This window comes from Sylvia atricapilla, chromosome 13, assembly GCF_009819655.1.
Source record: "Sylvia atricapilla isolate bSylAtr1 chromosome 13, bSylAtr1.pri, whole genome shotgun sequence".
NCBI lineage: Eukaryota > Metazoa > Chordata > Aves > Passeriformes > Sylviidae > Sylvia > Sylvia atricapilla.
The window spans coordinates 16,020,728-16,046,403 of NC_089152.1; the positions used below are offsets into that span (position 1 = coordinate 16,020,728).

General features: G+C 42.4%; 1 protein-coding gene across 1 annotated transcript in view; it reads right to left on the minus strand.

Annotated features, from left to right (window-relative positions):
• The window catches only part of RORA (RAR related orphan receptor A), a 357,011-nt gene that overhangs the window by 111,100 nt on the left and 220,235 nt on the right, over window positions 1-25,676 (minus strand). The window contains 1 exon segment of the mRNA XM_066328073.1: window positions 2,016-2,045. Within this exon segment, the coding sequence (XP_066184170.1) occupies window positions 2,016-2,045 (30 nt within the window).

Consider the following 25,676-nt stretch of genomic DNA (forward strand, 5'->3'; position numbering starts at 1 on the left):
ATCCATTCCTGCTCTATGAGAATTTGTCATAACAGGAATGAATTCTAAAACAACTTCAACCAAAACAGAATGAAACCTCATACATATTTGCTAGCAAACGTAGCTTACATTTTCATCATGCCAATTACAGCCTATTGCTCCTTCTATTTTAATCCCTTCTTAATGGGCAAGCTTATCTTCCCATTATTCAGGCAACTTTTCTGTTCATGCTTCAGCAATTGCATGACAACTGATTAACAAATCGGGGAACTACTCTTTGACAGTTCTCTTAGGAAAGCACAGAGTTCTCAACATGAAAGACACTGGAACCCTAATTTCTGTTTGAACTAGATGAAAGGCCTTGTATGGTGAGCAGTACTAATCATCTCTCACAGTTGAGAAAAACATCTTTTTTTCATCCCAGGCCTGCAACAGCTTCAGCTGAGATACAGGGTGACAGCACTGCACCAGTCTGGGGTGGCTGAGGAGCCTGCTCCCTCTGCTCTCTGTGGTCACCACTTCGCCTGCCCTGCAGAACTGCCAGCACGGGAGCTGTGGCTCTGCGGGTCAGCTCATGCTGTACAAACCCCAGGGTGTACAAACCCCAGGGCGGCTCTGGCTGGCTCCCAGGGGGCTCTTACAGCCCACCACACACCTCTGCACCAGAGAGCCCAGGAGTGAGCTGGCACAAACACCCACCCAGCTGCTCAGCACCCGGAGAGAGGGCTGGGCCATGCCAGGGCTGAGCCCCGGGCAGCTGGACACTGCCTGGCCTGTGGACACGGAGCACTTGAGTGTCCTGTGCTGTCAGTCCCAGCCAGCACCAGCTCAAACACTCACCAACAACACCAGGGTCACATTCTGCCCTCAGCTGCCTGCCTTGTAGCTCTCATTCAGTTCAACAAAACCACCATTCAGCCAAAGAGGGTCTAGCCCTCAGAATGCAGCAAGCCCACCTAAGCAAAGGAGAACCATCATGCTCTGAAAGTTTAAGATATTTAGAATTTGTTTCAAATCTCACACTAATCAGCTTCTCATTTGAAACTCTCAAATCTGCTTTTTAACTCTACGCAGTGAGAATTCATCATCTCAAGTCAGATTTTTCACTCTATGAGTATCTTAAAACCAGGAATGAAATAAGAATGAAAGCCATGTAAGACACTTTAGGACACCCTAGAAGCTGTGGTGTAAATACTTCAAAATGCAGAAAAATGCATATATCTTTGTAAATTTTGAGCAGCCTAGTATCTGTTTTGTAAGAGGGCTTTCATGAGAGTAACAGCTTTAGCCTGCTCCTGTTTCCCACCCTGGGCAAGTACAGTTCTTGCACTACCAGGTTTCCAAACCTCCACAGTATCTGAAGAATCTCAACATACTCCTTCAGCTACAAATCCCAGTATTTTCTCAGAATTGTGCTTTGAGCTCCCTGCGGGGTAGATAAGAGTTGATCCCCAGAAATGATGTCTTTGAAGAGGATTTGGAATAAATGTATATGTAAGTAAATGCACACATCCACAGCCATTTCCAAGGTCACCACTTATGGGGTTGAGAGCAAAACAAGAACCTCCACTTTTTCCCTGAGTTGCTTAAGCACAAGCAGAGAATGACATATCTTATAGATTAGTGCATAGGAAGGGACAGAAGATGTACAATTAAATTATTTTGATTTGAATCATACTGCATATATAACGGACATAAAAATAACCATTCTCCTCACCTGTATTTTCTGGGTATGTTAAATATCAGCCAGCTGTAAGGCAGGTAGACTACATTAAGGAATTCTGCTTTTCCTCACAACCTTCTTTTTCTGCCCTCTGACTAAACAGATATGTGAGTACCACAGATACACACACACACATTGTACATTCCAACAACACTTTGGGCAAGGACTGAAACCCCTAAGGCAGAAAAAACACCAGAATTTTTTAAATGGAGCTTTCTCAGGCCAGACTAACACCAATTATTCTGAGCACCACAGCACAGCCTAACAGGAATTCCATTTGTGAGAGAAGGCCAAATCAAAAGATATTACTTACATGTATGAGTCTTCTTTGTTACAGAAATACCTGTAGGGAAGAAACGACACCAGTGTTAGCAAAGCAACCACTGAGTAAATTCTTTTGACATCTAATTCATCATTAATCTATTTCATCAGACACACAGCAGCCACTCTAAAAGAGGAATGAGAATTGCCATGATTTGTACGTTAAAGGTGGAAGGATTTCCCCCCTCTGTGTGAAGATTTTGATGGTATATTCTCTCCTCGTACCTCCCCAGTAAATGTTTCAACACGCAATGCCTATCTCCACGCTGCTGGTTTAAAACTGGAGCTGATACAAGAAGAAGATAGCAGTAATGCTATGGAGGCCTTTATTTCCCATGGCCACACTCCTGTTAACCAGTGCCCATTAACCCACCCAGACAGAACAGATTTGAGCGGCACAAGTCATTTGCTGTGTTATTAAGTTCAAGCAGCTCCTTGATGGCAAGCTGCAGCTTATGCTCATTAAAACCAAACAAACAGCTCTCTCAATATGACTATTGCTTGCTGTAATTCCAAGCCAGATGCAAAAATCTCCAAGCTGTTAAAGATAGACTTTGTGAAGTAATAAAGATGTTTTCATGCTAGACAGGCATGTGGCAGCAATCACCAACGATGGTCCAGTGCCAGTGAAATTTGAGAGGCATTTCAAAGAAAGCAACAGAGTGAACAGAATGAGGCAAAATTCATAATACCAAATAAAGATAAAATTAACTCTGTTAAATGTCATTGGAATTCATGCTTGAATACAAACAATATTGTCTCCACTTTAGTAGATAACTGGTGACTTGCTCAGACCCATCAGTACTTAAGCTTCACTCTCCTTGGGGGTAGTTTTATGAGACGATGAGAAAGAGGTTACTGGAAGCAGTACAAGTATTTGAAACATTTCATTTGTGATCAAGGCCTGTAATGAAACTTTGGATTTGGGACTGTCTGGCTTAATATTCATGAAAGAGAGAATCCTTTCTCTCTTTCATGAAAGAGAGAAACCTGAATCTCCTTCACTACCCTCCAACTCCTTCAACCATCTCTTCCAAAACAAATTACTATGGAAAGAAATAAACTTCTATTTCAGGCTTCTTGGTTGTGGAGCATGTAAGAGAGGCAGTAAATTACAATACCTCAGAAAAATGTAGACACGTTTTTGCAAATCCAGAGCCAACTTCCAAAGCAAACAGTTTTCAAATTATTCGTGTTTTTGATAGGTACATAAAACCCTAGTGCCAATCCCACATATTGAGCTATCAAATATGACAGAACTGTCACGAGGACTTCTTTAAAATTGCACTTATGTTGCTATTGGCAGTTTGGTTTTGAACTACCATCTCTACAGGTGTGAGCACTGGGACTTTTGTTTTCCCTGAAAAGAAAAGGAAAGAGGCTTCAGGCTTTGGGAAGTGAAGTTCTGAGTAGTTCCTTTGGGCAGTTTTGTAAATGTGAGACACTGGTAAACAATTTACAGAAATCAGAATACTAGAACTTGACTGTGCATGTGTATTAACTTAAATTGAAACCAAACATGAACAAGTCTCACACAAGGAATCAGAGTTATAGCCACAGACTCTAGAGCCAAGGTGGTCTAGAGCAATAAAAAAACCCCAAAACTCCCCAAGCATAACAAAAATAAACCCCTTTAGATATACCTATCTACTACAGGGAGCAAATTCATCCTTGAAATTCATGATTTGTAAGAGCAAAACTTCTCAGGCTTTCATTCCAGCCCAAGCACGACTGGCTGGCTCAGAGCAGGGGACAGGAGGGTGACAAGCAGGTGAGCACTGTTCTAGGAACAGCAGCTTAGGGCACGAAGGGCCCAGGTGAGAAGGAGCAGAGGGATCTAAAGCACCTACACCAAAAAGTACGAATGGTATTAATGCAGTTTTTGGTATGAGTGCAAACCCCTCTCTCCAGGTTTTTCCAAGGGTTTGCCTCACCCTTTGAACTGGAAATCACAGCTGCTCCTGGCCCATTGGCTCTTCCACCAAGGAAGGGCATTTTTGGTGCTGTCTGACTTCCTGAGTGACCCCTGAGCAGCAGGTACAGCCCCTGACAGCATCTTCACAACTGCCCTGACATCCCCTTGGCAGACACTCCTGCCTTGCCCTCGCCTATCTGTCTGATTCCTACGATTTTAAGGATGTTTTACGGAATGGAAATGCCGAGGAAAAGGTCTTAAATCTGAACACCATTTGCAAAACTTCCTCTCCCAACACCAGTGCTAATAAATGGATACAGCAGTGCTCTTTCAGCATTATGGGAGCCATATGTGTACTTTTCTCAGAAAATAATGCTCTCTGTAAAATCACTTTGAACAGAAAGTGCTTATGCTGTCACTTCTGATTACTCACAGCCTCTTCACAATGGGATTTGCCACAGCACAAAACAGACTTAGCTGTATTCGCTGACTGAGGGCCCACTTTCCCTGATACATGAAACACTGCACTGATGGAAATATTAGTGCTTAGATTTTTCTACCTTTTCTTTTTTTTTAATATGAGATGTGTCGTGGGTTTTTCCAAATCAGATGTTTCCATAATAATTACCGATTATCATCTGGTAAAATCTTTTAGCTGGTTTATGAAGATATTTTTAGATAACCTTTTAAAGCAACAGCTTAGAGGTAGATATTTTTGCATCACCATCATTCCACTGGTGGTTGCACTGAAAACAAAGTATTTTGCTTTAAGCTGTGTTTTTAAAGTAGCTGCAATCTGGTGGAACAAGGATAAGTGTTGCCAGTGAGTTCAATAGGATTAGCTTTAAATTAATCAGGAATCTTCACCGACGTAAAATAAATTACGAAGTTTAAGTAGCCTTCCTTCTCACACAGGCAGCTCCAAGCAACTCAAAAAACCTGAGCAAAAAAGGTACCAGCCTATCCAAAAAGTTCCTTAAATGAGTTACATTATAACTAGTGATTTAAATATAAACACTGAAGTTGCAGCACTGTGATCAGGTTTCCTCGCACTGCCGTGAGCCAATGACGGCTATTCAGAACGTTCCAGTTAGGCAATATAACCTAGAAATGAGCGTATTGTGGGGGGAAAAAATCAGTCAGAAAACCCCTTAATGCAAAAAGGGGGAGTGACAAGATCTCTGTCTCTCTCTGGGCCAGTGCTACATCGCACTGGCATCCACATGTGAACGCCTCTCCTGCGCAGTCAACACATCAGCTCCCTTAAAATCAGCAGGGTCTCTCGAGAAACTAACTCTGCCAGTCCAACGTGCTGCAGCAATTCTCTTCACAAGACCAGGCACCACTACCAAGGATTGCTCTGGTTTGTAAATATTTCTGGGCCAGGACCATCAGCTTATGTAGATTTGAGTAGACACCACAGAATAAAACCTAAACCCAACACACCACTGAAAGACGAGTTTATTTTTAATAAGTAGAGCACAAAGAACCTACTGATTCCTTTTAAAATGTTACTTAATATAAAATCCCGTTTTTAAATGGGTTTCATTTCAAAATGTGATAGGCTGGAGAAGTAAGTGACTGCCTGCCAGTGTTAGCACTCTCCTACACTGCCAGCATTCCATTCTCACTGAACAACAAATATCAAAAACATAAAGAGAGGAAGAAACAACACTGTAACTTCAGTGTTGCTAATACAGAAAGACTTCCTGACTTAACCAACTAGACTTCAAAGTAAAGCAAAGGAAATGTCATGAAAATACCACAGTATATCACTGCCATGGTTATCAGTGAGTGAAAGTTTCAGAATTACAGTTATCATAGAATGTATCGCTTCTGCAGTGCAATTTGACATTCCTGATCAACACCAAATCTTAAACAAATTAACTTCTTAGACTTTTCATCATGGCTAGGCAACGCTCTTTACAACAACAATCGATTTCTTTTTAAATGAAAAGAAATTGTACACCACTCCCTTTCCCCCTCCCCCCAACAGTATGTAATTTGCCATGATGGGTGGTATTTACAAAAATAGCTTGCTGGATGCAATGAACTTTGAAAAGAGTATCTACCAACAGAGACAGGATATTCTTTTGCAAGCAGTTAGCCTGACTGACCTTCACTAGCCAACTTCAAATAGAGATAACAATGTCTTCAAGTACAAAAAGAGACTCAGATATTTTATACATCATAAGCTATTTCTCACAGTTGCCCATCCAAATAAAGCAGCATAATGAAACACTGCTTACTCTGTGAACCCAGATCCCTGCTGCTGTTGTACAGTTGTCAGCTTCCCATATTTCAAGGGGAAAACACACTTTGATGTACAGAAAGATAAGTAAAAAGGCCTTTGTCTGGCAGAATACATTACTCTGCAAAATATCAAAGAAGAATGTTCTTGAGTGCAATTTTCTTAACCCTCCAAGAAAAGTCTCCCTCAGAAGTCTGAACGGACAAACACAGTCATCACGGGCAGAGCTCACAACCTGTCTCAGGAGCTCTGCTGAGCAGCCCAGTGTTTCCCCTTGCTCTGCCTCCTGTGCCCACACTGACTCTGCTCTGGGGGCAGCACATGCTGTAGCTGCTCTGGCTGTGCAGATGCTTTGCTCATGGGGGGGTGTGTATCAATATATGTTTGGGGGTTTTTTTAAACTTTCTCCTACCCTCCCCTCAAGCCAGTATTAAGCCTCTAGCATGTTTTGGAACTTAGGCATTGTAGGATGCCTTGGAAATCCCAGGGGAAAAAAAAAACCCTTCAAACCTTAAAATTTTAAAATCTAAGCCTCCTGCCTGACATATTGTGTAAAATCAGAAAGAAAACATATTACAAGCTTGGATCCCACTGTGTTTCATCCTGTCACTCCCGTTCTTCTTTACTGTCACCACACAAAGCTGGCAATTACGGCAGAAGATTATATGTAACTCTGGGGCACTTGCAGAGAACCTACCAAGGCAGAATAATAGATTCAGGTGTATTCAGAAAGGAGTTCATTCTCTCAGAAACTTTAATAGTGGTTTCTATTTCAGTCTGGATGGAGCTCTGGCTTGAAGGAATTTTGTGATCCTTGGGGGCTATTGTTTACACTGAGCAAGGTGAAATAACATATAGATAAATACTATAGATAACATATAAATAAATACTGCATATAAATAACATATAGATATATATATATACTGCATATAAATAACATATAGATAAATACTGCAAACAAAACTTAAGTGCATTTACCAAAACGAAGTCATGTAGCAAAATGCTGTCCTTGTGTAGGACAGAAGAGCTGCTAATGATGATCAGCACACGCTACTGAAAGTACTCCAAGTAATTTCACTAATTTGTTTCAAAACTAGACTCTACTGCTTACAGTTCACTCAAGAAAAAATTAAAATTAGATTCTAGGGTAGCATGGATCAAGGACAAGAGCCACTAGGCATGTATGAAGAAGGAAGCTTTCCAGAATTATGACACCACCCCTCCAAAACACAACCAAACCCAAATGTCTCTAAAAAAACCACGCAACTTAAAATATGATGATGTAAGTTTTTAAACATTCCAGATTCTCCCAGATTTTTCACATCTTCTATTGAAAAGGAAAGCTCTTAGTCTGTGAAACAAGGCGTCAGGTTTTTTCAGCAAGTCTAGATCAAGCCCACAGGTACATAACAAAGCCATAGGAATCGATGCTGACCTAAAGTGCTCCAGTACTAATAAACACCCCGAGGTTTCTATCCTAAGATTCACAGCTCTTCCTTGTACCTAAGTTCTATCAACAAGTTATTTACAGCTATACTTTTAAGGGGTTGCTTTAGTCACATGGTTATATTTATATATTAATTACATTTACTGCTTGAATCATATGGTTATATCTGAACTAGCTACAGAAATTTTTCCAGAGGACAATTTTTTACTTTTTACTCAAATACAGATATGAAGTATTTGAAATAAACAGATTAAAAACCCCCAAGGATGTTTTAAAAATGATTTGACATTATTTTACTGAGGTAGATGACTTTTTCAGCCCTTGGAATTCAGACTGGCTTCCTACTTCTGAGGGTGACTTCCTGCATCATCTAGGCATTTTATGATTTCATTTTTCAGGAGCTGACAGCCTCCCCTGCCTTTAAAGTGAGATCAGTACCTGTGAAAACATGAATACATAGGACTTCTTCCCAAGTTACAGAGTATTCCTAAGAGAGAAATGTCCACTCTCCTGAGCTGTCACCTCTATAACTGACAATTAAAAGAATTCCCTGCTCTTTCTAAACTTTTCCCAAATAAACAATTCTTATCAGACTCCAAACTGATTTTCTGATACAAAACTGCTCCTAACTGTAAAAACGATGAACTTTAACCATTTCTTCCTTCTTGCACAACCTCACTGAGAGTCCCTCTGAGCCTTAAGATATTTTTGTCCTCACGAATAAACATTGTCTTACATTAGGAAAAAATAATAAAGAATCCACATTATCCATAACATACAACATTATAATTAGCCATAACATTCTTACATGACAAAAGTCACCAGAGAGTAGGTGAAATATCCATCCTACATTTATGCTGTATTCCACCCATTAAAAGTCAAAGACAGTTCAGAGCTGTATTAAGACTGTTTCCAGCAGGAGTCTTTATAGGCAGACCACAAATCAGCTTTGTTTTAATGACTATTTGTTCCTCGTTACCCAACAGACGGAGTGAATCACGAGAATTTCAGCAGAGCCTTGCGGAGTGCAGTTACATGGGCAGAATCCAGGCCAATGACCAAAGCTGCACAAACCCAAGCAGGCCCCTCGAGTCCTTGGCACGGACAAACGGGGTCTAAGGAAAGCCAACATTTCCTCAAAACAGTCACAGGCTTTCTGAGGGGTGTACCTGTGCTTGAGGCCTGCTGCAAGCCCCTGTTGCACAGAGTTTATCGGTGCCAGAAGAGCCGTGGCAGGAGCACAGCAGACACCACTGCAGGCAGCACACCTGTTCCCTCCCGTGACACTCAGAGAGCAGAGTCCCCTTCAGCCAGGGCTCTGTCCTGTCAGCACATTAACAGAACAACTCGGTTAACTTGCATTAGCTATGTGGGCAGGAAGCTCTGCAGTCTCCTGAGGGGCACCAATCACAGAATCATTCAGGTTGGGAAAGACCTCCAAGGTCACGGAGTCCACCCACAGCCTGTGCTGCCACTTTCATCCCTGAACCATGTCCCTCAAAGCCAGCCCTCACTGCTGGCCACTCACTGCACGGACCGCAGTCCTACCCCAGAGTGAGCTGGCCAAAGGAAACTTCCCAGCAGGAGTGGACAGTGCCCCAGCAGCACCATTGCTGCAAGCCCCCTGCAGACACGGGCAGCTTTGGCACACACACGTGCTCACGTCAGTGCTGGTCCCACAGTGCACACCACTGCACAGGCAGGGACGGGCTTTCCTCCTCCATTGGGAAGCATTAAATTAGTTTTGTCTGCTGTCCCAGACCTCCCCTATCAGACCCCTCATTCAAGGACACTTGTCAAGGCATTCCAAAGCAACGTTTCACTTATCCAAAGCCTTTCCGGCTGCTTTGTTCGAGACTACTGACAGCCTCATATTTAAAAGCATGAGCCTGGCCGCCAAGAGTTGAGGGTATTTCCATAAAATCCAGAAAATCGTCAAGCTACAAATAAAACAGAGGGTGGGGGCTGTAATCAGGGCTGTCTTCCTGTACGTTACCCCAGGCCAACCGTGCACGAAATCAAAGTGTCCTTCGAGCAGAACTGAAATTGTCAGCGCGAGGCCCAGGACCCGCGATAGCAGCTGAGATAACAACCACAAGGCTGCAGCAGTCCTGGTTACACCAACCCTCACCTCGAGGCAGTCCCTCTAGATAGGAGATAAAGGAAGCCTCAATGCCCCAGTTCTGTGCCTTCAGGTACCTCGAAGTGCCACGTGAACATCTTCACACACGGTGCCAAGGCTCCCTCAGTATGCGAACAAAACCAAAATGTAACAAAATCAAACGGCAGCAGTCCTTTTCACTTACAATTTGTGCAATATTAATTCATTATTTCAGAACATTGCAAAGCTCAACACATTGCATTATGGCTTAAAATTATCTGATGGACATCAGGCAAGGGAAAAATGTCCATTATCTGATGGACATTCTTACATCAGGCAAGGGAAAAAAATGTGTTTCTCCTTAGAACACGCTTCCAGATAAATTGTAGATTATTTTTCTTATTATTCTACCCTAACATATCTTTCAGTAAAATCTGTTTGGTTTAATGTATCTGCTAATCTTCTATGCTCTCAATGACCCTTTGGAGACAAACCAGTGAAATGCTTGACCAGAAGAAAACCTGCTCATGAGTTGTGCATAAGCAGGATATGATCATAAAACTCTGCCAATGCTGGCACAGAAAGCAATTGGTCAGTAGACAGGGTGCAGGGTGACCTGCTGGTGAGTTATACCCAAGGGTTTTCTCTCCTTTTGATCTTAGTCAAATGGGTTTTCTTTCTTTAAATAAAGAAATCATCATCACTGCTGTCAGTTCAAAAATTCAAAAACTCATTTCCAGTTCAGACATCAGTCCTAACTGCTTCGTTCTCAGGAATAACCATTAAAAAAAAGTGTTCAAGGTGAGTTCTTAAAAATAAGCAAAACATGCCTAATTAAAATCTATAGATAACAATTCTTCTAACATTCTTCTGTGAGACATGAAATTTGTACACTCCTCAGTAAAAAGAGAGAGCCACCTACAATTCATTCACATATTCAATGCAGAGCAATATTTTGTGTGGCCAAACAAAAATGCTACTTCTTTGTGGCCCTTAAAGCCAGTGGTGATGGTGTACGCAGGCAGTTTCTGCCAAATGGAAGTCCTCATGGAAACACAGCAGGATGCCTTAAAGATGTGCTTAACCCGTGTCAAACTGAATTTTCAGTGTCAGAGTTTTAACTCCACACAAAGCGAAGACAATGGACAAACACGATCAGTATCACAAAGCTGCCAACACCAGTGAGAAGAGCAACTTGCTAGTTCGTTTTTTTCTGTAGCACTTAACTTTTAGCCGTTCCTACTGTTCTACTACAAATACTGCTTGGTCAGCTCTGTGATGATGACCATTTTACTGACAAACAGATCCATGGGTGTTTCCAGTGCACGAGGCTGATGGCAGTGGAGAGAGGCTGGCCAGGTTATAGAATTTGATGAGAAGGGAAGCAGGGAAGTTACAAAGGAGCTGGAACTCACTATGTATTTCCTGGCTGTGTGTTTACCTGAGAGGTGGCACTTGGAGCAGCACAATCCCCCGGTACAACACTGAGAGGGCTCCTCTGCCGAGCTGGAGGCAGGGTGAAGGACACCACCCAGTGATTTATCAACCCCATTTGCTCTGACATCCAAGTTGCTCTGGGACACCTCCAACCCAATTACAGCCACAATAAAGTCCAGGTTAACTTTTGAGAACAAGCAGGAATATCACACAAGGTGAGATGCTTGCAAAGCTACCAGCATTTTTTGGGTTTTAGTCAATTCCTTCTCTAACTGACAGTCCACCTGGGGAATTGCACTTTGCCAAGTCACTCTTGTGCCTGACTCTAGGCAGAGATGTAATGTTTGCAGAGACGTGAGGAATTCAGTCTAAAAAACCCCTACAAAGAAACAAAAAATGCCCAACAAGGACACTCAGGCAAATCCCCAAACACTAAGATTGATCTCACACTAAAAAGCAGGCAAGGCTATCCTGGCTGTTTCCCTTGGTGTTACTGGGTTGGCTGTTTTGCAGCACTTCCCATCATCGAGTTAGTGCTTATATCGCCTCAAAAAGCAAACCTTCTCTGCAGTTTACAAAGAAACAGAAGCTAAGTAGTTACGTAACTACAAGTCATGTATTTATAAACTGGGCTGCCTGGCTTATAGCAGCAATTTTAATTTAAAAACTCCCCAAGCAAGAATTTTCTCACTGCATCTTTCACAATCAGTTCATGACTTCATCAAGATGACTGAGATACCACAAAATAAGCAATCTAATGTGTCTGAGGACCAGAATTTTAATGTGCATCTCATACTGCAACCCACATATATTTTAGAAATTAAATTTCGGCCCCTGTTTTAGAAGTAGCTCCTATGCTAATGTCACAGTATTACTTACGTGCTAAGATCCCACAATGAATACACAGAAAATAAATGTTTACTGAATGTTCTTCAAATCATCCTGTAGTGTAAAATAGATAATCCCACACTGACTACAAAGGATTCAGTGTTGTTTTGTAGTTTTTTTACAGGATTTAAAGTGACAGCTGTCTCACATGGTGGTTATTCCTCCCTGCAACCTCTTCCAAAATCAAAGTGCATTAGGGTGGCTAAATTCCTTTGTTCACCACAGTGACTTTCATCTATTTAACATCTTGGATAAAACTGGCCCATTGTGCATCAAATGAAGCCAGCTTTGGGTATCAGGTTCCTACTGTAACTATTTTAAGTTTATTTGAAAGGTCATCAATACTTTTAATAAGGAGCAAAATTTCTATGCTCGGCTTTTCTGCAAAGTATTTACAAAGTACTATTTTTGATCTAGAAAAACTGATTCCTCACACATTACTTTATCAATCCCAACCAAATACTTTAGCTGCAAAGTGCTTGTACATTTGCCTTTCAGTATTCTTCTGAGGCTGTCTATCACAGTAACTTTCTCTTTTTTTTTTTTTTTTTTTTTTTTTTAAATATCAAAATATACCGAGGTCGAGTCTCAACTTCTCATTGCTTTGCTCTCCTGAGGAAAAGAAGTAAGATTCTATTATGTCGTCTTCAACAGCTGCGATGAATGAGGGGAAAACAGGCAGAGAGAAGGATTTGTGCTAGAAGCTCATGCAAAATTCGAGACTTGAATATAGCACAAGTAGCACTTCAACATTTCAGACTCCTTCAGAGCCAAGATCCCTGGAGAGTTGAGTTTAAATCACTAAACTTATTTCAGGAAAGTGGAGAACACTCTGGAGAAAAGTCTGTCGACTCCAGCAAAATTAATAAACTGGTTGCTCCTGATGTGAACTACATTTCTTGACAGGAGTTTGACAAATTTCTAATTCCCTCTTAGCTACTTGTGAATGCTGCACTTGTTGCTCCTTTTTAACAGTTATTTAATACTATGGCACAACAGAAGTAATAAGAATTGCTAAGTTTCACTCACCTTGCACTTTCAGTGCCAGTTATAAAAAGGAAAACTATGACCTTCCTCAATGTCTGTCAAAGAGCAGCCTATTCTCTCCTGATTTTAAATGGTCATGCACAGAGAAAATAGGCAGCCCCCATTGGGTGACTCTGTTTAAAGAAATCAGAAGTAATAAATGGAAAAATATCTCAAACGAAAAGTTTGTACCATTATGCATTTTTTCTGAAGACAGGGCCAGTTGTTTCATATTTGCTGCAAGTCTACATAGAATTAGTGGCATTTAGTTGTCACCTAACTGCATTTATTTAGCCCAGAGACACTGAGTTGGGACGGACAGTCATTTTTTACTGGTTTTCTCATTCTTACTAAGGAGTATCACTGGTTTTGCTTCCGTGTGTTTAGGGTGCTGACAGATTAGTAGTGCTCACTGCACTGCTGTCATTGACAGTCAAAACTTCTCCCTGTACTCAGGGGCTGCTGGGAAAGTTTAATTCCTTTACAGAGCTGATTGTGCTGCAGGGTTCAAATGCAGCTCATAATATATGTTCTAAGAAACAAAATAAGGTGTCAACATGCCCTTGTCTTAAAGTATATTTTAGAATTTTTCTAATAAAAATGCCCGTAAGATAGGTGAATGACACTGAATCAAGCCATCAAACAAGTTAGAATGGAGTGGATTTTCTTTTCACAACACATACCAAAAGGGTATTTAGCATCTCAGGAAGATCCTAAGAAGATAAGCCAAATCAATGCCCCCAAATGACATAGTCCCTTCACAGCACAAAGGCCCTTTTTATTACTGTAAGGTAAAGTTTTGTTTACTGTAACTATAGGATTAGAGAGCACAAATCCCACCCTGATGTACTTCTCACTTACATTAGGGCTCTGGTATGTCTGTAATTGTATGGCAAGGTTAATGTTATGCTTCCCAGGATCCTGGAAGCATTAGGCAGGAAAGATCTTCCATGAGCAAATGAAGCTTTTCTATGAAGCTCTACTCAGAAGCAGGAAAACACTTGCTGTGGATAGAGGAGGGAAGAAAAGGTCACAGTGTGTTAAGCAGTGTCCTAAAAGGCTGCCCAGAGACATGTGCTGTGCACAAACCCAGAGATCACACCCCAGCCACCATCACCTGGCCCTGGGACTCAGCCCCTGGCCCTCCTGTGTGCTGGCAGCCCTGCCAACAGGGAAATGTGTTCCTGTGTGTTCTCTGTGTGCTCCTGTGTGTTCACTCTGTGTGTTCCTGTGTGTTCTCTGTGTGCTCCTGTGTGTTCACTCTGTGTGTTCCTGTGTGTTCACTGTGTGCTCCTGTGTGTTCCTGTGTGTTCAGTGTGCTCCTGTGTGTTCACTGTGTGTTCAGTGTGCTCCTGTGTGTTCACTGTGTGTTCTTGTGTGTTCACTCTGTGTGTTCCTGTGTGTTCACTGTGTGCTCCTGTGTGTTCACTGTGTGTTCAGTGTGCTCCTGTGTGCTCACTGTGTGTTCTTGTGTGTTCACTCTGTGTGTTCACTGTGTGCTCCTGTGTGTTCCTGCGTGTTCAGTGTTCTCCTGTGTGTCCACTGTGTGTTCACTGTGTGTTCACTGTGTGTTCACTGTGTGTCCACTGTGTGTTCACTGTGTGTTCACTGTGTGTTCACTGTGTGTCCACTGTGTGTTCTCGGTGTGTTCACTGTGTGTTCCTGTGTGTCCCACCACCAGACTGCAATTCCCCTGGAGCCAGGCCTCACCCGTGGGTCTGTGCCGTGGGGTTTGAAGGCTGACCAAGCCACTCCTGCCTGTTTGTTCTTTCACATCTGAAAGGTTTCTTGTCTTTCATACACTTCACTCAAAGGACGGCAGAGCACCTCAAACAAGTATTTACCACTTCCAGTACGCGCAGCAGTTTGGCACCGAGCAAACAAAGTTAACTTTAGATAAAAGCCCCAAGCAAAAACTCTGCTTCCAGCACACGCTGCAGACTGATCTCAGCCTTTTCCCCCTGTGCACTGACCTCAGTGAAGCTGTGGGTGTCCTGCACCTCTCTCCTCACACACAGGGCTGGAAGGAGTCCTGGTGTCAGTGTGGTGCCCTGAGCAGCACAGCAGGGCTGAGCCTGCTAGGCTGCAGCACCATGCACTGGGGCTGAGGGGCTGCAGCACCATGCACTGGGGCTGAGGGGCTGCAGCACCATGCACTGGGGCTGAGGGGCTGCAGCACCATGCACTGGGGCTGAGGGGCTGCAGCACCATGCACTGGGGCCCTGAGGGGCTGCAGCAGCATGCACTGGGGCTGAGGGGCTGCAGCACCATGCACTGGGGCCCTGAGGGGCTGCAGCAGCATGCACTGGGGCTGAGGGGCTGCAGCACCATGCACTGGGGCCCTGAGGGGCTGCAGCACTCTCACTCCAGCTTTGCCAGCAAGTGACTGTACAAGCACTGCATAAATGTCCATCCTTCCTACACAGAATAATCTCCTACCAACAAAAAGCCCGTTTCTTCCTCTTTGCCTTATCAGTTTTTAAGATGGATCCTGATTCTTGCCATGTTTGAATCAATTTTATTCATTCATGTTTCTTAATGCTTACCAAATATTCTGTAGCGCTTGGAATCACTGATGAAAGTCACTATGAAAAGATTTTATTTTGAGAAAATAAAGAAATGTTGTTAAAATAATTATTTTTAGTCTATTTTGTACTTCACATCACCATTTACAACACCTACCAGAAACTATCTCTAACCACATTTAGCCAGCAAAATTCTTTCCTTAAACCTTCTGTTCCCTGAAGACAAGGATTCCCTCAGGAACACAGCAAGAGCTTTTACAAATGTTTGGAAGGAACATGAAGCTGTGTACCAGGAAAAAAAAAAAAAAAAAAGGAGGAATGAAAATATTCAAATAATCCACATTATTTATTCTCAGGGCTCCAGGGAAATTAAACAAGGGTGGGGAAAAAGGCATAACCTTACTCCTTTACATACACAGCTCAAATTTACCAGTATTAGCAACTGAAGCTCAAGACAAGAAAATTGAGCACTGGTCTGTAAATTCATTCTAATGACATCACTGCCAGGATTATCCTTTTGGGGATGGCTTGTGTAGGGGGTTGGGAGGAGAAGGCAAGGGATTGAGCAAGGCAGATTTGATTATGTTTGAGCTATTTCGATTTGAAGATGCTCTTAACTGACAAAACAGAAAGCGTCTTATCTGAGAAGGGATTTTGCTCAGCTGCTTTAAAAATCCTCCACACATACTGAAAGTCAGCACATTCCCTGGAGGATCAATTGGCTTGACAAACTCTAGACATCCTCTATACCATCTTAGGAAATAAAATAATAAAAAAAAGTATTTCCATATAAAAACTTTCTCCAGGCAAAAGCATGACATGCAAAGGGTTGTCCTGGGGCAATTAAAAACGAACTTCTCGTAAGTAAATTTAGTGCTTGCAAAAGTTGCTGCAGTGACAACATTTGCTACCAAAGGGTTCTCTTTAATCCAACAAGCTGCAGCAGGGCAAATGTTTCCCCTGCCATTGCTCTGACAGCAGCATGAACAAGATCTGAAGGTGGGGCGAGAGCTCTTCAGGCTCATTCATCAAGAAAACTGACTTCTAACTCACAAGCTGTCTCACTGATTTAAAGGAAACCCTCATCCAAACATTTCAAGTGCTTAAATGACTTCCTACATTTTAAGCAGTGAAGTGTTGGTCTCTCTGAAGGGGCCAACTGCAGTCAACAAAAGCCCTGAATGCAGCTGGCACACGGTCATCAGTGAGAAAACGACATCTGCTTCAGAGTTCTTGCATTTCCTGCACTAAACCAGAATTCATCTAAGAGAGTTCCAAACAGTAAGCAACTTCAACAAAGCTGTTCCTCTTATTCTTAACAAAATATAGGAAGAATGTAATTTAATAAAAAGAGCCTTCAGTTTTAAAAATCTGAACACACAGATGATTGTCCTTACAGGTGGGTTTATGGCTGCTTGGAGAACACAGAAAATTCAGCAACTACCTATTTTAGATCATTAAAATTTAGCAGCACAAGAGTCGTACTGGCTGAAATGTGATCCCTAGCTGGAGATCAAGGCAAGGGCTGCCAGTTCACAGCCAGGAGGGTTCCCTGGCAGCTCTCTGGGTCATCAGCTGGGGGGCTGAGCACTGCCAAGTCCCAGACTGGATCTGAACACCAGAGCACGGCAATCAGTCACGCTCATGTGCCTCAACTAACCCAGAGCTGCTGCAGCTGGGCCATAAAAAACCAGAAATGAGACTTAAGCTAAGTTTAGGCCCCTAATTAAGGTGCCCAGAGTTCCTACAACCTGCAGAGAGAAAGTGTGAATGAGACCTCTGTACAACTACTTGACCACAGCTGAAGATTCACTTCCCCATTGTCCGCCCCTGAGAACACTGAAGTCACCACTCCTGTGCATCCTTCCCACAGCAGTTCCAGCATTCCCCCTTCTTGTACACCTGGCTGCTGTCAGATTTGGCACCAACTCATGAACCAGCTGCTGCGGGGTTTGAGCTGTTTTCAAAGAGGACTTCCCAGCTGAGGGGTTCTGAGGTTCTGTGGGGCCACCACACACTCCACATGCCAGAGGCCCATCCTCTACCTGCAGCACGGGGCACAGCACACCCTGACCTGCTGGCTCAGAACTGGTGATTTGACACGTGCATTAAGTGATGCAGCACGGTTTATCCTGCTCACTTTGGAGATAGTACAGCCTGCCTACAACACTGGGTAAACACCTCCAGCAGATAATACATGAAATAAACTGATCAAGAAAAAAAAAATTAGCATGAGCTACACTAAAAGGAAATTATATTTACTCCTTCTCACTATAGTTATATCAAGGTATGCATTAAAAAGTGATGGGATGTCTCCAAGTGGCTCTTGTGTTCTACAGTCTTAAGTACAAGGCTTTGCTACCTCACAAATTATTTTTTTAAGAAATATTACTACAGGTTTATCTCACCAGAGCGCAGTCAGCTGGACAGACTTAGTTTAGCATTCTCTTGTGTCCAAATATTTATGCTAAGCCAAATATCCCCAGGAAAACGTGCACTGAGTGTTCTATCAATATTTTAAGCGTTAAGGTATTTTTGTTTTCTTGTATCTCCAAATTGCGTACATGGAAGAATGAGGAGCTTAGAGAAACTCCTGCCTAAGACACCTCACATAAAATAACACATTACCTGGTTACATCAGTAGCACTGCACAGATGCAACCAGGCGTTGAAACACTTGACCCAAACGGTAAGAGAAGGACACAGGAGAGACAACTTAAAAAAAACCCCAAAAAGGAAGTTGGGAGAACTCTGAAAGCACCAATCCACTAACAACTGATTAAGAACATTGCATCATCTCTCCAGGTAGCTCCGGTGATATTTCCAAAAAGGAATTAGATGTTTGAGTGCTCACTCTCATTTGTGCGTTCCCATATGCAGCTCAGTCAATAGCTGGACGGGTGTTTCCCCACACAACTTGGTCAGAACATCCAAGGTGAGGGTTTGGACGTGCCCATGAGCCAGGCACTCAGTCTCCATCTGCATTACAGGGGTAACGTGGCCTCACAGGGATTTTACTGGTGAGGACAAACACAGTCAAGTTTGAAAGGGGCTAATACATGCCAGAAAACTCACATAAACATATCCTGATAGGTTTCTACCTAGCAGCATCATGGCACAACATTCAGCTGACAGATACACAACAATAGTAGTGGCTGTTGGTCTAAATTAGTAATTGCTATCCATTGTTACTTTATTTGTGGGGTTTTTTTCTCCATTTTCCCCTCAAACTTCTGGAAAATATCATGAAAAAGGATGACATGGCAAAGCGGAATTCAGAAAAAACACCCTTCAAAACCAGATTTATATTTAACTTTTATATTTAACTTCTTGTAACCTGAATTGCCATGTTCAGCATGGATCAGACAAGGAATCTGTTAATATTTGGAAAGAGCCTCCTTTGGACACCCTGAAAATGAGCTGTATTCATTACTAAAAATCATACACGAGTTGTATAAACATTTACTGAGCTGAAAGAACATGTTGGCCAATGTTTTCCACAAATCAGTGGAAGGGAGTCTCTAATTAATGAAAGCAAAGCTGTAGGGTTTACTAGGCACTTAGGGCCAGTTCTGGAAGCTGAACACAAATGCCATAGTTCAAACACTGCAGTCTATTAAGTCCTAGTGCTCTCTTGCTCTCGGCTGACTGCTCGCAAAGTGTGAAGAGGATTAAGGTGGATGGGATCACTGCCAGCTTGAAGTTGTTAAATGACTGCATTAGGAAAAAAAAGCTCCATAACTCACTGCTGTTGAATATTTCCCCTATGAAATTCTCAGCCTCTGGAAAGAAAAACAGGGAGGGGGAAAGGGTTTGGGTGGGGGTTTTCTCGGGGAAGTTAAAGTGCATTTACTGCACTGACAACAGCAGGATCATAACCCATCTGACCCACCAAATACTGATAATAACTGGGGGGAAACAGCAATTATTAATGACCAAGTCTTGGTGCATTCCATCAAGTACAAACAGCTGTCATAAACATCTTAATTGAAAGAACTGCTGGATAGGGAATTACAGTACTGTAAAATGCTTCTTCCTTCTGCTGCTCCACAGAAATGGAACATATCAAGGCTTTAAATTTTTAAACACAGCTTTCATATTCTTTGGTCCACAGAAGAATCTCTGAAAAACCAGCTTGTTAAGAGATTCATCTAACACAGCCTTCTACTTTCCTTTCTGTCTGGAACGGTTCCATGCACTGAACAGACATCACTCATCCAAGTTTTTAATAATATATTCTAATTGTTTAAACACTACGTAACTTCACCTCATTCAAGGGGATACTATTCCTCATTGTATGCAGAGTGTAAGCAAATCTCCTGCTAAATTGTCCCCTCTTCTGAAAAACTGGGCAGACCTCAAAGTTTGCCCTAGTTGTTCTTTGGGTGAAAAGAGTCGCCATAACAAAGGGCTGAAATTTTTGAAAGTCAGAAAGACAGATAATTTCTCATGCCCAGGGTGTAGCCAGAGAAAATGTGGAGAAGGAGACCAACTCTACAGCTTTAGTAACAAGTTATTATCAAATGAATAGAAGAATTTTGTGCATGCCAAAACCATCTCAAAAGGGCAGTCCACTGGTGTCTGCTCATTACACACAATATTTTCGAGATGAACAGATCCTACCACTGCTGCCTCCTCTATTAAGAAAAGTCACTTTATTTGCCACACCATATTTGAACATTTGGGGTTTTTTATTGCCTCCTCTTGCCAGTAAAGAATGACTAATAACTGTAATTTGTAATTTCCCAGCTTTCGTGGTTTCTCTGTTAAGCAGTGTTCCTTATCTTCTGCAAGTTTCAATTTGGAGAAAATTATCTCGTGTACCATTTTTCTCCCATTTTATGTCAAATTAAAACTTTCTGACTCCTGACTATAGCACAGGTGACCAACACACCACCCAACAGAGTGATGGAGCTTTACTGTTTCGATAGGGCTGCAAACAGAGGCATTATCTGCCCGTGTTGGTCAAGCAAAGCACGCTGGAATCAAACTGTCCTTTCAATTTGAGACTGAAGCACAAGGACAGGTACCAAGAACAGGAAATACCACTTTCCCCCCAACCCTGAGAAAGGCTTTTCTCTCTTCACAAGCACACACTGCAGTGTCCCTGCCAAAGGCTGGCATTCATTTTCTCTCTTGGCAGACAATAATTCCTTCCTTTAGATGCACAACAAGCAGCTGACTCAGGCCTTGGAAGACCTTGATCCTCACCTCCCTCCCAAGCTGTAACTCCTTTGCTGTGCAACCCCTGGAAAACAGGTGGGGACAGCACAGGTCACAAGGAAACTGTGGGCCTATCCTCCTCTCACTTCATGTCTTCTTCGCAGGTTACTGGAGACAAGAATCTGTTTTATATAAAATACTGACTGTTCTTTTCATTTACACCTTAAAAGGTGAACAACCATGCACATGCTCCCTCACAATGCTCCTCAAGCCTTATTAAGCTCCACTACAAATTGCTTATTTAACAACAAACTAGAAAGCACAAAAACCCATTTGAGTCATACCAGCTTACTAGGAAAGAAATTAAAAGCACAGATTTTAAGGAATGCAGGCCATTCCAATCACCACTGCATTTTCTCAACTCTTTCACATCACCACATGGGAGCTTAAATGTTTCAACTGGAAAAAACCCACCAACGAACACAGAAAACCCCACAAACCAAATGAAAACCAAAATCACAGAACTACAAAACTAAACCAAACCCCAAAACTCTAAAAATAAATTGTTTAATCAATTTTGTTTCCACAAGCAACTTTTCAGAGAACAGCAAAAGGCCAATTTCTTACTGAATTGAGGCTGGCAAGACACTGGCTGGCACAGAGGATCTCAGGCCTTGAACACAGCACAGACAGGCAGGCCCAGCCTGCAGAAATGCCTTGGCACACTCTTGGGGTGGGTTTCTTCGGCGCTTTCAAGTCAGCCCCTCAATCATCCACACCCCCAAACACTCCTGTTCAAGTCACCTCACTTGCTAAACCAAACACCAAGCCACAGAAGACTGGCTGGAAGGCAGACTCCCACCCTCACCCCTTTTGCTGGCACTGGGATGTAACACACGTGGCAAACCCAAACCCATGGCCAGCCTTGGCTGACACGGGCAGTGCGTGCAGAGCCCAGACCTAGCCTTTAATGCTGGCAGATCTGACTCTCTTTTCTCACAGCCTTGGAGGAGAGTGAAACATTATTCTGGTTAACACAGAATAAAAAGAAGAATGTATTAAAATGATGGGAATATCTATTGCTTCCCTAAAAGCGCAGAATTCAAGCAGTCTCTTGTTTCCCTGCTTCCTTTCCCTTGATCTTTGGCTGAAGGTGTTTTTTCTGAGCAGGAAAAGCAGAAATGGCAGTCAGTCCTTTTGGAATGAAGCGGAGAACCCAGCAAAGCAGCGAGGGGCACGCTGGTGCCCAGAAGCCAAGCTGTGAGCTCTGCACACACACAGCCGTTTCCTCCCGAGAGCACGCTGCCAGCGTATTCCAGGAACGATGCGCCGTCTGCTCCTTTTCCTTCTTTCAGTTTCACAAGCATAACACAAACCAACCACAAGCACCACTCCGTTCTGAGACAGAACCAGAGAGAGCAGAGGAGTGATGAAACTGAAGTCGGACTGTAGGAGAAGAGTGCTCCAGAGCTCCCCAGCTCAGCTCTCCCTGACGGGGACGTGCCAACAGAAAGGTGCAGAGTCTCCTGGTGCCATGGCCAAGCTACTCATCTTCAGCACTGCCCAGATCTCAGCAGAGATGCAGCACTGGAAAACTTCCCAGCAGTATTCCTACCTCAGCTTCCAGGTCTGGCAGCCTGAAAAACCAGCCTTTTCCTTCTAAAATATAACAAAGTGACTGCAGACACCCAAGAACGTTTTAAGCCAATAACGTGTTAGCCAATGACTTAAAGCAAATGTATATTGCCTATGTGACACAAATATTCTACTGGCATGAACGTTCTAGACTAAAAAAAAAAGAAGAAATTTCTTCAAAAAAAAAAAAAGAAAAAAATCAAATATCATGAAGCACAGAAAGATGCACTTAAACTCATTCAAAAAATTATTACTTTTACCTGGTAACACTTATTAAAAACCACCATCAGTATCTTTTCCCACATGAAAGAGTAACACCGTGCTCTTTGGCTAGGATTGCTCTCTTTCGTAGTATTAGACACCAACACCTCAACTAATGCTACTTCTGTACAGAATTCTTTAAAGAGTTTGTTGCTGGCTTTCCTCCTCCAGATGAGTTTATATGAGCTCCTCATACTTAGGGCCAGTTCTGGAAGGCATGTTTCATATGCCTTCATAAACCGGGCAATGATGAGATTCCTGCACCCAGCCCTGTGAACAAAACACAGTGGTGCTCCCCAACGGGACTGTCATTTCTCCTCTCCTGGCCCCACATTCATGTCTAATAACACGTGGCTTTCCTAGGATCTGCTTGATAAACACCCTCACTGAAAAGCAGACGACAGGCACTGAAAATCATGACATGTAACAGTAATTCTACCTCAGGAAACAAAACAATCACCCTTTTATCATAAAGCTCTTTTCCAGGTATCCATGAGGTACTGCAGACAATTCCATGTTAAGATTCACACCTGCTTAATCAAAGCCAGCTCTGCAGAAGGTGCAGGATCAATCAGGCTTTATTTACTGCTACTTGACTGTGTTGTCACATCCAAAGCTGTTTGAGTCTCACTTTTTAAAATTAAAGTGGTTAAGGAAATTTCGGACCAATATTTATACAAGCTAACAGAGGAGAAAACTTCATTGCCTTAAAAGCATTCTGATTTCCTTCATCCTCAACCAGCACTAATGAATCTGGTTTAATGCCACCAGATGAGCATCACTGTGCTGAAATGCCACCTGTGTGACCCTTAAACAACATTAACTCTGTATTTTGAGGTGCCCCTCTCACTGGTTTTATAGCATACACTGAACAGTATTAACTGAAAGACATTGATTGTCCAGGCACAAACAATGCTCCTTCCCAACAGAGCGAACCTCCACAAAAAATTTAGTTCGAAGAGAAACATACAAAATAGAGGTATTTATTGAGCAGCAAAATATTAGTTACTACTCCACCTGCAGGAAACATAAAAAGGAAATAACCCTTATTTTTTATGGGATCCAAAATGGACTGAAGTGTTAGGTCCTGCTGTCCTCTTAAGGATACTAAAAAAGCAAGAAACATACCCTCTGGAAAAAAACCCCTACCCTCAGCCTATTGCTCTTGAAGGTAATAATAATAAGAAAGAATATTCCAAAAATCCCATTAAAGGATAATTGAGAATAGGCTTTTATATTAAATCTAATGCTCACAGTCAGACCACTGAAGCAGCCTTGGAGATATCAAAGATCCAGTAGATCTTATCTTGCCAAGATGTAAAATACACCCCAAGGAAGCTCTCCTCTCTCTCTGCTTATTCTCATGCAGATCAGCTCCTGACATATCCCTGGAGACTGCTTTGGGACAGGCAAGAAGCTGCACTACATAAAAACTCCAGGGATTCCAGCGAGTCCCTCTCTGGCTCCTGGAGCTCCCACAGAAAAGAATTTCTCAGTGCTTGGTAAGCAAGAGGTTAATAGCCTATATAGAAAAACACCTCTAACAAAAATGTTATTCCAATTGTATTACATTTAGGAGCCCTGAGGGTCATGGGGTAGATAATCAAAAAGGACAAGGAGGAAATTAAAAAAGGGAAGAAGGCAATCAAAAAGGGCATTTAGAAGGACCCGTAATCCTCCATAGGAAGAATACTAATTATACTACTGCATCATCTTATAATTAACCCTGATCTAAATTTTTTTTTTTTATTTTAGCTGTAATAACTTTCACATGTACAATGATTTGATTGCTAATTCTTGCCAGTTGTTCTTGAACAGCTATTTTAGGGTTTGTAGCTACTTTTCACACAGCAGTTTAACTCTCATTTATTAAAAAATAAGACAAAATATTTAGATAGTTTAGAATTTTTTTTATCATCAGTCATTCCAATTAGCACACTGATTTCCTTTTATTCTGACATTGCTGGCTGGTGCACTCCTTTTCTTTCCCCAAAAGTCTCTCCTATTTGGGAGGGAAATGAATCTCCAATATAAATCCGTGTGTTGCACCCGCCTCAGGAGTCAAACCTGGCCATACATCTTTGTGATCACTTCCATCTGTATTTCATATTTCCTTTAATAAACGTGGGATATCACTGCAGCCAGCAAACCGAATTCTCAACATACCTTCATTCCATAGCAGACCCCTGCCTGGGCTCACCTGCGTTCTTGGGGGACTGGGCACACATTGCTATGATATTTCCAATGACTTAGAAACAAGTCTGAGCTCTTGCCAAGCTGCAGAAAAGCAGCAAGGCCTAGGAGAAGGTGCTCCCCCTGGATGAAGGCTTCTCATTTATGTATGAAGCCAACGTTAAATCCTAAACTAACCTGAGATGTTGGCACACGCAGTGATTACACAAGAAAGTCTGGCAGTGAAAATATTTATAAAGTGGACTCTACAACCAGTGTGGAGGACTGAAAAGATCCAGGAAACAGCCTGTCTAAAGTCTGCCCCCAAAGGAAGGACTCTACAGACAGCAGTTATTTTTCTCCCTGATCCTTCGGATTCATTCTAGCCATACATCCTCTCTGCAGATAAAAGAGCAGATGTGCTCCCCTCTAAGAGTCAGATGCATGAACAAGGATACACAGCAGCACAAATTACTTCTAACTGAATTTCTGTAGCATGAGAGGAAGTTACCCTCTAGTGTTTCACACATTCTTCACGGATCTGTAAGGCACCTTGGTAATTAGTTCTTAATGGTCACTGGATCCTCAGACAATTAACATTTGGAGGGCATTATTCCCAAGCCAGGGCCAATCTAAGGATGGCAGTCTCTAAGGCTTCCTCCACAGGCTGTGTCACGGGAGCAGGCATGTTTTCTTATCATTTCTTTAAAAACACCTTACTGCAGAAAGACAGGGCCTGAGGGGTTTGGCTCACATGGTTTATGAAACATCAGCTTGGCAGAAACCTGGAGTCTGTGCTGTGCGGTCAGCAGAATGTTCTCTCTGGAAAAATC